Source organism: Engystomops pustulosus, chromosome 7 (genome assembly GCF_040894005.1).
Source record: "Engystomops pustulosus chromosome 7, aEngPut4.maternal, whole genome shotgun sequence".
NCBI lineage: Eukaryota > Metazoa > Chordata > Amphibia > Anura > Leptodactylidae > Engystomops > Engystomops pustulosus.
This window is the reverse complement of record NC_092417.1, coordinates 145,314,590-145,329,012: the sequence shown is the minus strand read 5'-3', so window position 1 is coordinate 145,329,012 and position 14,423 is coordinate 145,314,590. Positions and strand designations below refer to the sequence as shown.

The 14,423-nt window shown below is 40.2% G+C and overlaps 1 protein-coding gene across 2 annotated transcripts in view; it reads left to right on the top strand.

The window, feature by feature from the left end:
* PKP3 (plakophilin 3) overlaps positions 1–13,985 on the top strand; it is a 46,984-nt gene extending 32,999 nt beyond the window's left edge. For both annotated transcript variants that reach the window (XM_072118123.1, XM_072118122.1), the window contains 12 exons: positions 6,118–6,206; positions 6,536–7,203; positions 7,470–7,593; positions 7,700–7,904; positions 8,581–8,755; positions 9,032–9,149; positions 9,372–9,533; positions 9,670–9,852; positions 11,075–11,228; positions 11,320–11,512; positions 12,175–12,262; positions 12,371–13,985. In XM_072118123.1, the coding sequence (XP_071974224.1) occupies positions 6,118–6,206; positions 6,536–7,203; positions 7,470–7,593; positions 7,700–7,904; positions 8,581–8,755; positions 9,032–9,149; positions 9,372–9,533; positions 9,670–9,852; positions 11,075–11,228; positions 11,320–11,512; positions 12,175–12,262; positions 12,371–12,406 (2,195 nt within the window). In that variant the 3' untranslated portion in view covers positions 12,407–13,985. The remainder of the gene's footprint in view (positions 1–6,117; positions 6,207–6,535; positions 7,204–7,469; positions 7,594–7,699; positions 7,905–8,580; positions 8,756–9,031; positions 9,150–9,371; positions 9,534–9,669; positions 9,853–11,074; positions 11,229–11,319; positions 11,513–12,174; positions 12,263–12,370) is intronic.
* Positions 13,986–14,423: the final 438 nt, after the last annotated feature.

Here is a 14,423-nt window from a genome sequence, read left to right as displayed (position 1 = left end):
TTAACAAAAAAAAGAACACATTTCCGGTGCTTTCTTTGTGTGATCCAAATAAAACTTTGCCTTTATTCTTTGGGGCATTACACTCAAAGGGATACATGCCAAATTTATATAGGTTTTATTGCCATTTTGCCAAATTCTGAGACCAATATTCTGTTAACGTGTTCATGGCCGGGAATGATCTTTCTTTTTTTATATTTTGATAGAACAGGTATTTTGGGACATGGCGATACCTAACATGTTTTTACGGTTTATTTTCCAAGTTAAGGGGGGTGATTAAATACATACACCCATTCAGCACCACAGCATTATAGTATGTTGTAGTATGTCCTTGATTGGGCACTCTTAGTGAAAACTTGATGCCATTACAGCTCCAATGAAGTTCTTGTCCATTTTTGCAAGACTTTTGAGTATCCTCTGTTTCTTGTTATGAGGCTACAGAAAACCCCACTCTTCAAATTTTCACATTGGGCTTTCATGAGTCTAGGAAAGGACGTTGTCAAACAATTTAAAGTGATACTCTACATATGCACTTATCTCTTCATTGGTCCACTGCCTGGATATAGTTGCCACTCAGGGGCATAACTACAGGGTAGCAGCCATAGCCGTTGCTATAGGGCCCACAGTCTTGGGGGGCCTGGCATCTGGGGTATTTAGTGTGAATATACTGTATGTCTGTATATAAGGTGTATATACTTTATGTATATTCAGAATTCTGCTATGGAGCCCTGCCGTTTCTTGTTACAGCACTGTGGCCACTTGACAAGGAAGGAAAGTGATAAGGGGAAACCTCACTGTGGACATCAGGGCATGTCTTTGAGTTGCGCCACAGTGGTCTAATGTGAAAAAATCCTACCAAAAAAACACTTCTATTGCCTCAAGTTTTATGCCCAGACAAGAATTCTAGTAATGTCCTTATTTTACACTCGGTTAGTCACTTGTATTTGTGGCTAAGGCAGTCTAACTGGTTTGGTCAGCATGACTAGTACATTCGTAGTCCTTGAGGTTTTAAAGAAATATTTTTAGCTGATTCAGCAGTAAAGAATCATACAAATTCGTAATCTAGTCGATATGGAAGGACATACGGGGCTTAAAGGGATTCTTCAGAAATTGGGCAATGTATTGAGGAGTATCCATGACTACAGTAAATAAATCTAAGCTCAAATCTCTGTGTGTGTACACATAACCTGTCCTTTCTCAACCCCGTATGAATATATAGGGATCATTGGTAAATTAAAAATGCCTCTGTCTTGCCAGATCGTAAATGCTCGAAGCCAAATCCCCTTCTGTTCAAAACTGACGAAAAGCCACCGCTCTGGTGGTTTTTCCCTTTGCAACAATGGACGCTCATGTACTTTGTTACATGTGCTGGAGTTAAAGGCTTGCGACTGTGTTATATACTGATGATCTATCAATTTCAGATTTGTTGGCTTCCTGAGCTCCTTTTGGAGACAGAATTTGAAGGCTCCATCCATATTGTATAGTGGCCACGCTGGAGACCTGAGGTCTGTATTTTGGACATCCACTGATTTGATACTGATGACCATTCACCCAAAATAAAGATACAACATAGACTGAAACACATTCTCCTTTTATCCCCGAATGGTTCCCTGCTACACCCTGCCGCCTGCATTATTTCGTATTTCAGTGAATTTGGCAAAAGAATTCTTACTCATGAGCACAAGGGCAATTAACCCCCATTCCCACTCAATGGACTATAACTCTTCCAGCCATGCAGGGTATTCACAGAAATCACTGGCCAAGCTGGTAACCAAGGAGCCTCGAGCAAGTGCTAAAGGCTTTTTGGTTGATATAGAAACTGATAGGACCACTCCTTTTTCCTAAATAGAGTCTTTGTGTGTGATATACTGGTTAAGCTGACCATCGAAGACACTGCAGAATCATAGGATTTCTTTTGTTTTTGGATATACCTATATAAAGTGGTATGGCAAGTGTCAGATTACCTACCATTTTCATAGGGGATCATCACAAGCCTCAGTTCTTATGGTTATGGTAAACAGGATCAAATTTAACTAAACCTTACCATTTTTTGCCAGCCAAGTGTGATTGGAAATTATGGATTTTAACATGTCCAAGGAGAGAGGAATTATTCCCATTTCCTTCATCAAATAAACACATGATATACTGAACCAGACACGGGTGTTTTCAGAGACACATCAGAAGGAGCTCCTGGCAAGGTGCTTGGTAAATTATTAAAATCTTCACACCTTTTCTTCTAGTAATCAAAAATTAAAGGGTGAGCTTTTGGTTTTTCTTTTTAGAAACCACATGCCACCCCTCTCTTGTCTCCTCTGGTGTCTGGTATTGCAGCTCAATCCCATTCATTCATTCATTTATTGTGCGTGATACATTGACTTATCATAGCACTAAGCACCTGCTTAGAGGCAGGACACGTAATAACAGGTACAGAGGTTGCTATATGACAGAGTTTTATTACTAGACCGTGTCCATCTGCTTAGAGCTTCAAAGAAAGAGAGTTGGCCCTGCAGCAACACAAACCTGATAATCTTTGGTATTTTACCAAATTGTTATAATGGGAAAATTGTGGAAGATGCACTTTCAGTAATAATGTGCAAAAATGACTGGCTGACCTCAATCACATAAAAGATTTGCACTTTCTGAGGTGTAAAAAAAAAATATGAAAACTAATATGGTAAAATACGGTAATCAATAACTCAAAACGGTCACTTAATTTTGTTGTACAAAGTGGAAGATTTGTTTTAAATAACTCATCATCTCACAATAGTTGGCCTCCTTTTTAATGGTTCAATTCCTACAATTTTAGTTCCATTTTCATTCATTGGCTGGCCATCAGCTTCTTTGGTCATTCTGTAGATTGTGCTTTTTGGAGTGTGAGGCATTCCACCCTGCTTTTGGATGGACCAGCGACCATCCAGTCGTTCAAGACTAGAGACTCCTGAAGATTGACCTTCGGAAATAGTATCTATACTGTTGTATGTAAACATTTCTGATTGCTTGTATAGTTGGTACAGTGCAAAATTACTTTAATCCTAAAGAGTTATGTGTAATGCACCACCTTGTCAGGTCCTACTTTGGACCTAACCAAGATTATAAGTCATCCCAAGTGTGAGCAAGTCCTCAGACTACTTGTAGATTTGCAGTCCTTTAACCATTGATGCGAAGCCTCATGGATGGGTATAGATCCCACTGTTCCCCAACCAAATGAACAATCCAATTCAATATTGTAGATTTCAATCTATAACCGACTACATAAAATCACAGTTATTCGTGGTGCACAGTTTGCCCCTTAAGGAGCTTACTCACGGTATAAGACCGGTCCACACAGTCTTTGAAAAAGTCCACAAAAATAGAGGAAAAAAATAGAGAGAAAAAAAAGCTAGCGTCCCGTTATGTGAATTTGTGATATGCGCATTTTTAATGGATTTTTGTGAGTATGATGAATTGGAATAAATTTTAACCTTATTGGAACGTACCACACCATCTGCCTGCATATTTTCTTCCAGTTACAATACAATTAAAAGAGAATGAGAGTGCGATGGTGCTAGTCTGAATGGTGACATACTTCCAGCAGGAGAAACTGAAGATTGGTGCTGTTCATCGAAGTTTTAAGATAAAATAAGAGGGAGAAGAAGAATCTTTGGAGCTCCGGTCATAGTGGAAAAAAAAATTTTTCTCTATTTTTGTGGACTACATAAAATGTTTTTGTTAAAGCTGAAGAATTTTCCAGTTGAAGAACTGATCACCTTGACTGGCACAAAAATTGGCAAATCTAGTTTTGCTTTTTAATGAACTGAATAAAAGTATTGAGTTTTTGGATGAATTGGATCAATGTTTGAGTCTACAGATCAGATGACAATCATGATCCATGGACTAATAAAGTCAGACTGTAACTAGTCCCAAACATCATAGGATGACATGCTGGTGTTTTCTAGGCGATGTTAGTTGTATTGGTCACTGTGCATCTTGTCTCATGACTGTAGACAGTTTCAGGTTGAGATGCCTCAGTCTTTGTACCCATGGGTGACTGCACTATTTTGCTTAATATTTCTGTTATGTATGTGTTATTTGCATGCATGTTGTGTCACTTCCAGGGAGGGAGTAGATGATGATGGTGGCCTTTATAAGAGTAAAACACAACTTCATATATCCAGTTCTACTTTCAGTGAAGAGCTTATTATATAATAATTTGGAGGATTTCCTTTGGAGATGCTGATAGTTACTGGCCAAGGACCTACTTCTGATGAAGTTCTGATGGGTTTACCTGGTATGTGATTTCTGGACTTCTTCTATAGCTCCTGCTATTAGAAGTGAAATGGGTTTCAGAGGTGATACATGAGTGCAACAATGATTTGGTGCAGATATCCTGCATTCTGTAGGTTGTTGTTTGATCGTCCATGTGCAAAGTCACTGGGGATAAAATTTTATGGTAGTAAAAGTAATGTTAATTGTACCCTTAAGGTACATGGAACCCACAAGATATATCTGGTGCAGGGGCTTGCAGTATACCTTATGTATGTTCTCTTGCGTTCCATGACCAGATGTTCCTCAATGTAACATGTAATTAGGAAATGCTGTATGTACGCTCTGTGCTAGTTCCAAAAATTTTCATAAGAAGTTTTTTGATTGATGTATCCAGATATTTTACCAGCACTAATACCTATTCCTTTGCACCTAAGTACATATTTAGGATCCTTCTTGTATCTTTACAACTTTGATGCTTTCAAAGTGGAAGTGGGATCGGCAAACATACAAATCTTGCAAAATCTACTGCTCTTTGGAGCGATCCTCATTTAAATTATTAATGAGTATCCTTAGGATAGGGTATCAAGTGGAGAACTTATTATAGGCATCTGTGTGATAATCTGTTTGATGGCACTGCAACCCTCAGTTTAGCGCGGTAGACTCTTCATCGTATACCTGTAGACCATCTAGTTGGGAGTCAAATTGCTAGGGCTCCCAACTGGTCTTTTGTTTGCACACGTTTGTATGAAGGTAAACTGTATTTGAACAAAGCATTGCCCAAATAGGTATTCATGATTTTTTAATAAAATTAAACTTAGGTTTATTTCTGGTAGGAAATGGTACATTAATGACTGGAACACCTAATTTTCCATTTAGGTTTTTTTGGTCATTTCACCAGTTCAGGGTTATTTGCTTTTACATAGGAGCAATATTTAACATTTGACATATTTTGCTTGATTTGTTGGGTCTTCCGTTGTTCTCCTTGTTGATGTTGCTTTTTTTTAGCCTTAAACTAGAGAGATTTTATTGACCTTCAAGGTTTTTACATCAATGAAAGAGATGTCCTGAAGTTGATTTCGCTTTGTTGTATTGTTTTTGGTCACAGACTGGTAGCTGAAAAGGCATCAACCTTCAAAAATTGGTCATGACACGCATACATGGTGGATATACTGATGCCTTGGGTCAGAGATTAAGAATGCAAAATAGCTAAGGCTACAACCAAAAAATTTACTGCATGCTGTAGTCTTTATAGGAGACTATAAACCAGACAATAGACCTTGCATATCCTGGGGCTTTATGTTATCAAAATGTATAGTATTTCAGACAATGGCTATAGGGATTCATCTTTAAGTTCTAGACAAATGATTCATAATTGGCAATACTTCACTTCTACGACTGTAGGTGACACATCTAGGGTAAATGACTGTTCAGCACCATGACTTCACAGTAGTTATGTGATATTATTACTAGCACTGTATTTATGTTGGTATCCTATAATGGTTAAAGGCCTGAGAGCGAGGGTAGGGATGATGGGAAGATGCATCTTACACTAGGTCACTTGATCCCTTGACAAAACAAAGCGCTAAGGGTGCATTCATAAAAGTCAATTGTGTCCGGCCTACAGTTTGATGCCGGAGCTAGACACAGTTGATGACCATACGGTTTGAAGATTTGTGTCCAAAAATGTTGTATGTAGTGTTTTTTGATCTGGCATTTTTGTTAGGGCGGCACCGTACAATGCAACAGCTTCTGCAGGCAGATCGGATCCAATAGAAATCTATATATAGAAAACAGTTTCTTGTTTCTAATATTTCTATAACTATTATAATCATTTTAGGTTTTTGATGATTGAAACATGTTTTTCTGTCTTTGCAGAGAGCTTCACCACTCGGTCCCAGTACAGTACTGTGCCAAATACCTATAGTTCCCGCTCCCAAGTCCTCGGTACAGATCAAAGGATATCTGTAAGTACTTGTTAAGAGGAACCGGTAGGGTGGGGTAATATTATTGAACATTGTAAATACATCACAAGTATCTTGTAATATATTCATAATCCAGAGCAAATACTTCTTTATAAAAATCTTTATTGCAATCTTCCCCAGTCGTGTCAGAACTTGTGTTACCACTTTATACTAAAATGCCCGGTTTTTCAGGTAGTGCCATACTCTCCAAGAATGAGGTGTTGTTCTTGGAATAAAGAGAGTATTGCATAATCCTAGATTTAATTTTTCAAACTAAGACTTCTAAAGGACATGTCCTTCTTGTATGAGTTCCTCTTCCTTGTTTTTTACAGACTTCTCGATCTTCTGGATATGGCACAATGGGAGGGATGCGTACAGGCTACTCTTCCCGCTCTGCTGTGGATCTTGGAGCATCACAAAGAATCAGTGTACCACCACCACAACAGCAACAACAACAACAACGTCAATACTCTACCTACCGGCCATCCTCCTACCATGAACGTGCATACCAAGGCAAAAGGGAATATGATACAATGTCTCTAAGGTCCTTGCGTGTGGGAGATGGTGAAGAGAAATATGGCTCTTCCGGTTTCTATACACGCCAGATGTCTTCTGCAAGTGCAGGGCCAGCACTTCAAAGGTCTCTTTCTGGAAACCTTCTCCAGGATGGTGGCACCTCATGGGTTGAACGAGCAGAGGTGGCACAGACTCGCACAATCCGAGCACCTGCAATGCGCACCTTACAACGATTTCAAAGTAATAACCGTGCCCGTGCTGCATCTGGTTCTTATGGCACTCTGACGCAAGTTGTCCCACAGCAAATGCAACAGTCGCAAAATGTTGTAGGCTCCAGCTATGTATCTAATGTGATTGAACACACCTCTCGGGCTCCTTCAGTGCGGAGCCTGGCTGAGTCTGCTCACCAAGTACAAGAAATGAGAGGCATTGACGTATTTGACGGGAACAAGAGTTTGATGAGTCAACATTCTTTCACAAGCGGGTAAGTCGCAGATCATGGTGGCACCAAAGCAAATTAATAAATGGGGTGGTATAGGATCTAAAGAGACTTTTTAATGTTTCCTCTAGCAACAGCACCACAGTCTGTTGGCTAGTTTTGCAGCACAACCACTGTTGATGCTTGGTATCAAATATTTTCCTCTACACAATAAATTTTTTATATTCCATTGACAGCTTATTTATAACCATTATGTGGTTGCATCTAACAAAGATCTAAAGACTGGTAATACAATCTATATTGATCTATAGGTTTGATGACATGAGCATGCCTACTGCTGTGAAAGATCTGGTAGCTGATGACCCAAGCCTGCAGGTCATTGGAGCAGCTTACATACAACATCGGTGCTACAGCGATGCGGAAGCCAAAAAGCAGGTGAGCCTGAGCTTTGAATGCATTGTAAATTTGGGTTTTCTGCACTGACTGACTGAACATGATTTTTCTCGGAGCCTTCCATAATTTTTTCACTACACACACACAGGCTCGAAGCTTGCAAGCAATACCAAGGCTGGTGAAGCTGTTTAATAACCCAAACCAAGAGGTGCAACGTCATGCCACAGGAGCCATGCGCAATCTTATTTATGACAACGCTGATAATAAGATAGCACTTGTGGAAGAAAACGGCGTCAATGAGCTTCTACGGGCACTGAAAGAGCCAGATGATGAGCTGCGGAAGAATGTAACTGGTATGTTTTAACTTTTCTTAAATTGGTTTTCCCACTAAACAAATTAGGCCTTATCGACATGAGATGAGTGAAGTAGCCGGTCCTGCATGTCCGGCTCTATGGAGCTGGCGGAGATTGTGGCCCTCTGCAATCAGCTCCGTAGAAATGAATGGTGGAACCCCGTAATGCGCGGAAGACTGCTCCGCTCATCTCAGGAAGCAAAGAGGAGTCCAATGGAGGCACCTCGGACCCCATCAGACCCTCCGTTCTCAAGATCTTTGGGAGTCTCATCACTGAGACCCCCACCGATGAGCAAGTTAGACACTATCCTTTTAACCCCTTTAATGCCCTTTTTGTTCCGTATATATACATTTGCTATAAAAAGTTATCTTTATCGATTATAGCCTACAAAATGAAAGAATATGTGGTTGTGCGTGGTCATGATTAAATATATGATTTTGTATCTGCAGCAATAGAGGGGACATAACATGTCAATGGGGGTTGCGGCTTAAAGGGTTTTTAAAGCTAAAGTTCTGACCTATTTTATAGTGCCTCCAATCTCCAAGGAAGATAATGAGTAGCCTGATTGGATGTGCTTCTTGACATATTCACAGTGAACATTGTTCATGAATATAGGAATGTGTATATGGCCTAGATATTGCAACCATTAAATTACTTTTTTTTCCCCTAATTTTAGGAATTTTGTGGAATTTGTCATCAAGCGACAACTTAAAATCAAGATTGGCACGTGATACTCTGGGCCCTTTAACAGACCGGGTGCTGAATCCACTGTCTGGGTCACCAGGATCTGCTCTTATCCAACAGAATGCATCAGAATCGGAGATCTTTTACAATGCCACTGGCTTCCTTAGGTATAATATCTGTAAATTTCTTCTAAGACTATTTTCACATCACTTTTAAGCTTCCACAGCAAACTCCATAGTGGAACCTGATGAAGACCATTGTAATTCCATCTAGTGTCTATGGTATCCACTGACCAATACTGCATTGTAGTTCTGTAATTCCAGATGAGAACAGCGCCCAAACTTTATTTCCACTAGTTATGGATGAAAGGATAATGTCTGGTTGGATAAAGATACGGTGAAAACTTGACTAGATTGTGAACGTTCTCTGTTACTTTCTTGTAGGAACCTGAGCTCCGCAAGTGAAGAGACTCGTCAGAAAATGCGGGACTGCCCTGGTCTACTGGAATCTTTGGTTGGCTACACAAACCATGCATTACAGGCCGGAAAATCTGAAGATAAGGTGAGAAACGGTCACTGTAGTATAATTTGTTAGGGTCTGGATTAGATACCAAGGCACCATTCATTTGCACTTTGATTAAAAAGGGCCACATAGACCTCCAAGAACTAGGATGCTTTGGCTCTCGACTTCTAGAGAGGCATTTTCAAAGAAAACACATTCAGGTTCTGCCCTTTTTTCTTTTTATAAAAAATCTAAAGCAATTTTTTAAAATCTATTTTGTAGAGTGTGGAAAATGCAGTATGTGTACTGAGGAACTTGTCTTACCGACTTTATGATGAAATGCCACCATCTTACCTGCAAAGACTAGAAGGTACTCAGCGAGGAAAGACTATAGCCGGAGACGCCATTGGTTGTTTCACACCTCAGAGCCGCAAACTGAAAGAGGTAAAATGGCACGAAATTCATGAGGGGGGACCTCTGTGATAGACGTTGAAATGGTTTATCCCTGCCTAAATATCTAATGTTAACTGATTAGTATTGTAACATGCTCTTCAGTTGTATTTTTTTTCTCCACAAACAGCAGCAGGGCACAGACTTTGCAACATTTGCAGAGATCTCAAGGGATCCAAAGGGAATGGAGATATTGTGGCACCCACAGATAGTCAACCTGTACAACCGTCTACTACAACAGTGTGAACTAAACAGACATACCACTGAAGCGGCCGCGGGGGCTCTACAGAACATCACTGCTGGAGACCGTAGGGTAGGTCGCTCATATGCTTTGTTGTTCAGGTTAAAGGGATATCTAAATGTATGCTTCAAAATGAAAAAAAAGAGTTCAACACTTCTATAAGTTGTGTCTGCTTCATTAAAGAAGGAGAACTACACACAACTATATGCGAGAGCCATGATTTAGAGATGCTGGACAACCCCTGTAAAGGGGTTGTATCACCTTTTCAAGTTATCCTCTATACAGTTATCCTCTTTCAAGTTATCCAGGATAGGGGATAACAAGCTGATCAATAAGGGTCCAACTGCTAAGTCCCCCATCGATCATGGTAAGTGTCTTGCCGCTCCATTTAATATTATGGGAGCAATGGCAGATCCTCATATAGGCGGCTTGGGCGGGTTCCCTACCTGGGCCCTATATAGAGATCGCTAGGTGAAAAAAAAATCTCTACTCACCTCTGGCTCGTCCTTCCTGCCCCCCATGGCTCGGTCTTTTCCTGTTCCGGCCCTTCTGTGGACATTTAATTTATGGGAGAGGGCTCTGCAGTGCACATTTCATCAAAGGGGGGCTCTGCTGTGGCCATTTCATTAAAAAGGTTGCTCTGTTGTGGACATTTTATTAAAGGGGGGCCAGTACGAGTTGCGGTGGTGTCATCAGCCGGAGGAAATTAGGCCTTGGGGCACGAGATTGGTTTGGACGCTGGGGGGGTCTTGTCGTTTGAACAGCCCAGGGCACATGGGACACTTAATCCACCACTGTATGGGAGTGTCTGGAATTGACAAGCAAATCCCTTTGGTATCTCCGGCACTCTGTTGCAATGAATGGAAATGCTGCAGATGGCTGAGAACTGTGCTCTCATACTGTTCAGTGGAGTGACAGGACACATTCTTGACTTTCCTCTAAAGCCATTAGTAAAAGCCATACTGGTCAGCTTATCGCCTATCCTGTAGAAAGACCAATCAGTTTCTGTACCCAGTAGACAAACTGGGCTCTCTATTGTAAAGAAGGCAGGATCGGACTGAAGCAAACAGGTTCTATACTGTTAGGTGGGCAGTGCCAGGCTAATAGCCATATTTAGTGTTAAAACTTACAGCGCTGTTTGCTCTGGACTGGTGGATGCGGGAAAATGCCAAAATGGTTGTAGAAGAATCTATGGAAGGGTGGATATCGATAAGGGGTGAATACACATGACAAGATGCAGTACCAATTGTTTTCCTCTGAGACCATATTTACGCTGTTATTTGTCTTATTTCAGTGGGCCGCTGTTCTGAGCCAAGTGGCACTGGAACAGGAACGTATTCTAAACCCAGTTTTGGATCGCTTGAGGACAGCAGATCACAGCCAACTACGTTCTCTCACAGGCCTTATCCGCAACCTGTCTAGACATGCCAAAAACAAGGATGAGATGTGTAAGTTCTCAATATATGGTGTACTCTCCCACTTTTTTTTTTATAATGCATGGAAATGTACTAGTTTATAAAACATATTGTCTTTCCGTAGCCACCAAGCTTGTGAGCCACCTTCTTGAGAAGCTTCCTGGGGAGAGCACAGACAAGAGCCCACCATCTGAGGTCATAGTGAACATCATTGCTGTGCTCAATAACCTGACTGTAGCTGGACCCCTGGCAGCCCGAGATATAGTTTACTTTAATGGGCTGAACAAACTGATGTACATAAAGAGGAAGCGAGATGGGTAAGTTGCAGTGATAAGGTTTTCTCCGAATCCTTCGTAGTCAAAATGCAAAAAAAAGGTATAATTTTGATGTCTTGACTTGAGACCGAGTTGGCAAGCTCTGTGTAGCGCTGCGTAATCTGTGTGCACTATATAAAATAAAGAATTATTATTGAGTTCCTGGCACCAACTAATTGGTCTATGTTTATTCTGTTATAAACCCTAAGAGAAGGACAGATCTTTAGAACATTCACTCAAGTCTCCCTTCTTCTATCGTTCTCTAGAGAGAGGGAAAACGGCCTGAGGTTCATATGGGATTGACGTGACGGTTACGTTTTTGGGTCTTTGCTTCTTGGGATGCAATATTAGTTATACCCACGTTTTTGTGAACAGCCTTTATGCTCCATTTAGATTGCTAATCTTATACCCCATGTCTCAATGAGCTTAAACGATGACCTCAAAAATGCCCATAAGAAGTCTTAAAAATTGGTTCATGGCTGATGCCTGGATCATAAGAAAGCTATATTTAAGGGATTGTCCACACATTTTTATTGATGATGGGCCATTGATGCAAACCTTTCTAGCCAATGACTTTAAGGGGTTGTCCAGCCAATTAAATGTGAGAAAATGTAATGAACTGTCCCTGACAGATTACTAAGACTTTACTTTTCTCTTCTATACAGTCCAGACAATGACAAGTCTTCTCGGGCTGCTTCTAGCCTTCTCACAAATATGTGGCAGTACAGCAAGCTGCACCGTGACTTTAAGGCGGTGAGTAATCCCATTACATAATTGGTCATATCCCAGCAATAATCCATAAACCACTGCATTGAACAAATGCCAAACCTTACCTCTCAACATTGTGTTGTTCTTTTACAGAAGGGATACCGGAAGGAAGACTTCCTTGGCCCATGATGTGTTCTCCACCAACCACGCTAGTGCCTTCTTCCTCCTCCCTCTCAAAGATCACTAAAAAGCACTGATTTACTGAGTTTTCCCCCTACCACATTTACATTTGGCACTCTAAATACAAGAAAGCAGTGTTTGTGGGGCAGTGCATGTATAAATAAGTAGATAAGTGCATAGTTTGCTTTTATTTTGTATAAAAATTTTGAAAAATTCCATGAAAATGAATGTATGGGCTAGTATGTCAAACTGAAACTTGACCTTTTTGGGTGTGTCTGGGTCTGAATATTTAATATGCATACACATACTATGGAGCATATATTCTTTTGGCTACCGTTGAATGGAAAAATTTGATCTTGAAAAAGTAGCAGGAGCATTATCGCTTTCTGTTTTTTTTTTTTAATAATATTAGTTGTTTCTCAGGGTGACTAAACGCTGTTATCACTTCTGACTTGTTGCTTTCGGAATCACTTCCTGTAAAATAACTTTTGGAGACTCTTTTCCTAAAATGTATCGGTAAGACCTGTCTTTTTAAATACTGTGTGCATGATGAACATTCCCTATTGACCAGGGGAAGGGTAACGGCCAATTGCTAATTTAAGTAATTTTACAATGCAAGATGCTCTAGAATGGTTTCTATGCTCAAACAGACATGTTAGAAGAGATTACAGATCCAATTTAAAGAATTTCCTACGATACAATACAAAAATAAAATCCAGTAACTCGAACCCCTTCAAAACTTTTGTTGTATTTATGTAAAGAGTATACTTGCCAACATTTTTTGGACAAAATTGGGATGTTGAAATGCTTAGAAAGAATGGGGTAACAATGTTAATGAAATAATGAAATCTCACCATCCCTGAGGGTGCCCAAAAACAGGCCTTGAATGTCCATTATGGGTGGGGTTTGTATAAACCCTGCCTCTTTTACAATACAATTTTGGGACCATCCCAGCAAATAGAGACATGGTTGACATGTATGTTAGGACAAACTTGGTGATGGCCATAGTTTAGACACCTACAAAGACTATCACCAAGGTTTCCAGACTCCTCAAGGAAGGATCTGGCAATATATGTAGAGAAATGACCAGAGGTTGTAGAAGAGAAGTGGAAATTAGTAAAGCTGATTGAAAACCTATATAGGGGATGTGTCAATGGCCACATGGGTTCTCTCCCAGCCTTAACTTAAGGAGTCATGACATCGGGGGTCTCACTTTTTTTTTTTACTAGTAAAATTTCCCTGTTTTATAAGAGAGCCATTTCCAGAAGCCATGTGCCCTCATATCTTCTGGTTATGTTTTAGGTAGACATTATATTAAAAAAAACTGATATGGGTGCGGGCAGTAAATAAATTCCCAGTATGAATGTTGATAAATGTGCGCAAGGGCAGCTGTAGGTAGGTTGTGCACCAGAATCCCCCTTTTCCCTAGGATTTTTTTTGCAAATGAGAATACACTGTGTAGTTTTTTTTTATATCTCAGGTGCTTATGTCCTTGACTTGCTCCAATGTGCCTTATTCCTCCTTGTATCATCCTTGTAAAATATAGCACAGTGTTCTGTAAACAATAAAAGAAAAATTTGGAATTCTATAGACGATGTTGTGTGTTTGTGATCTGACCTTCAAGGGTTAAGTGTGGGAACCCTATGAAAGAGACGGCCTCGCATTCCTGGGTGGAGGTGGAATCTTCTCACAGATTCCGTTGCCTTGCCGGGGCCTGTCTTATGACAGGATCCCCTGGAGGTGAAGACGACATTTTACATATGGACTTGCTGCAAATATTTGATGTGTGCAATTGACGGGGAGAATAATTATTTAGTATTTGCTTGTTCTTTGGATGTTCAGAATCTGTCTGTCATTTTCTAAAGTCGTTCTAAGAAACAAAAAGGAACAGCACAAAATAACATTTATATAGTAATGTTACAACCTGGAAAACATTGTCAGGTTGCTATTCTCATTCCATTTCACATTTGAGAACATAATGCAGGTAGATATTATATATGAGCAGAAGTATTGGCTGCTTCTGTAG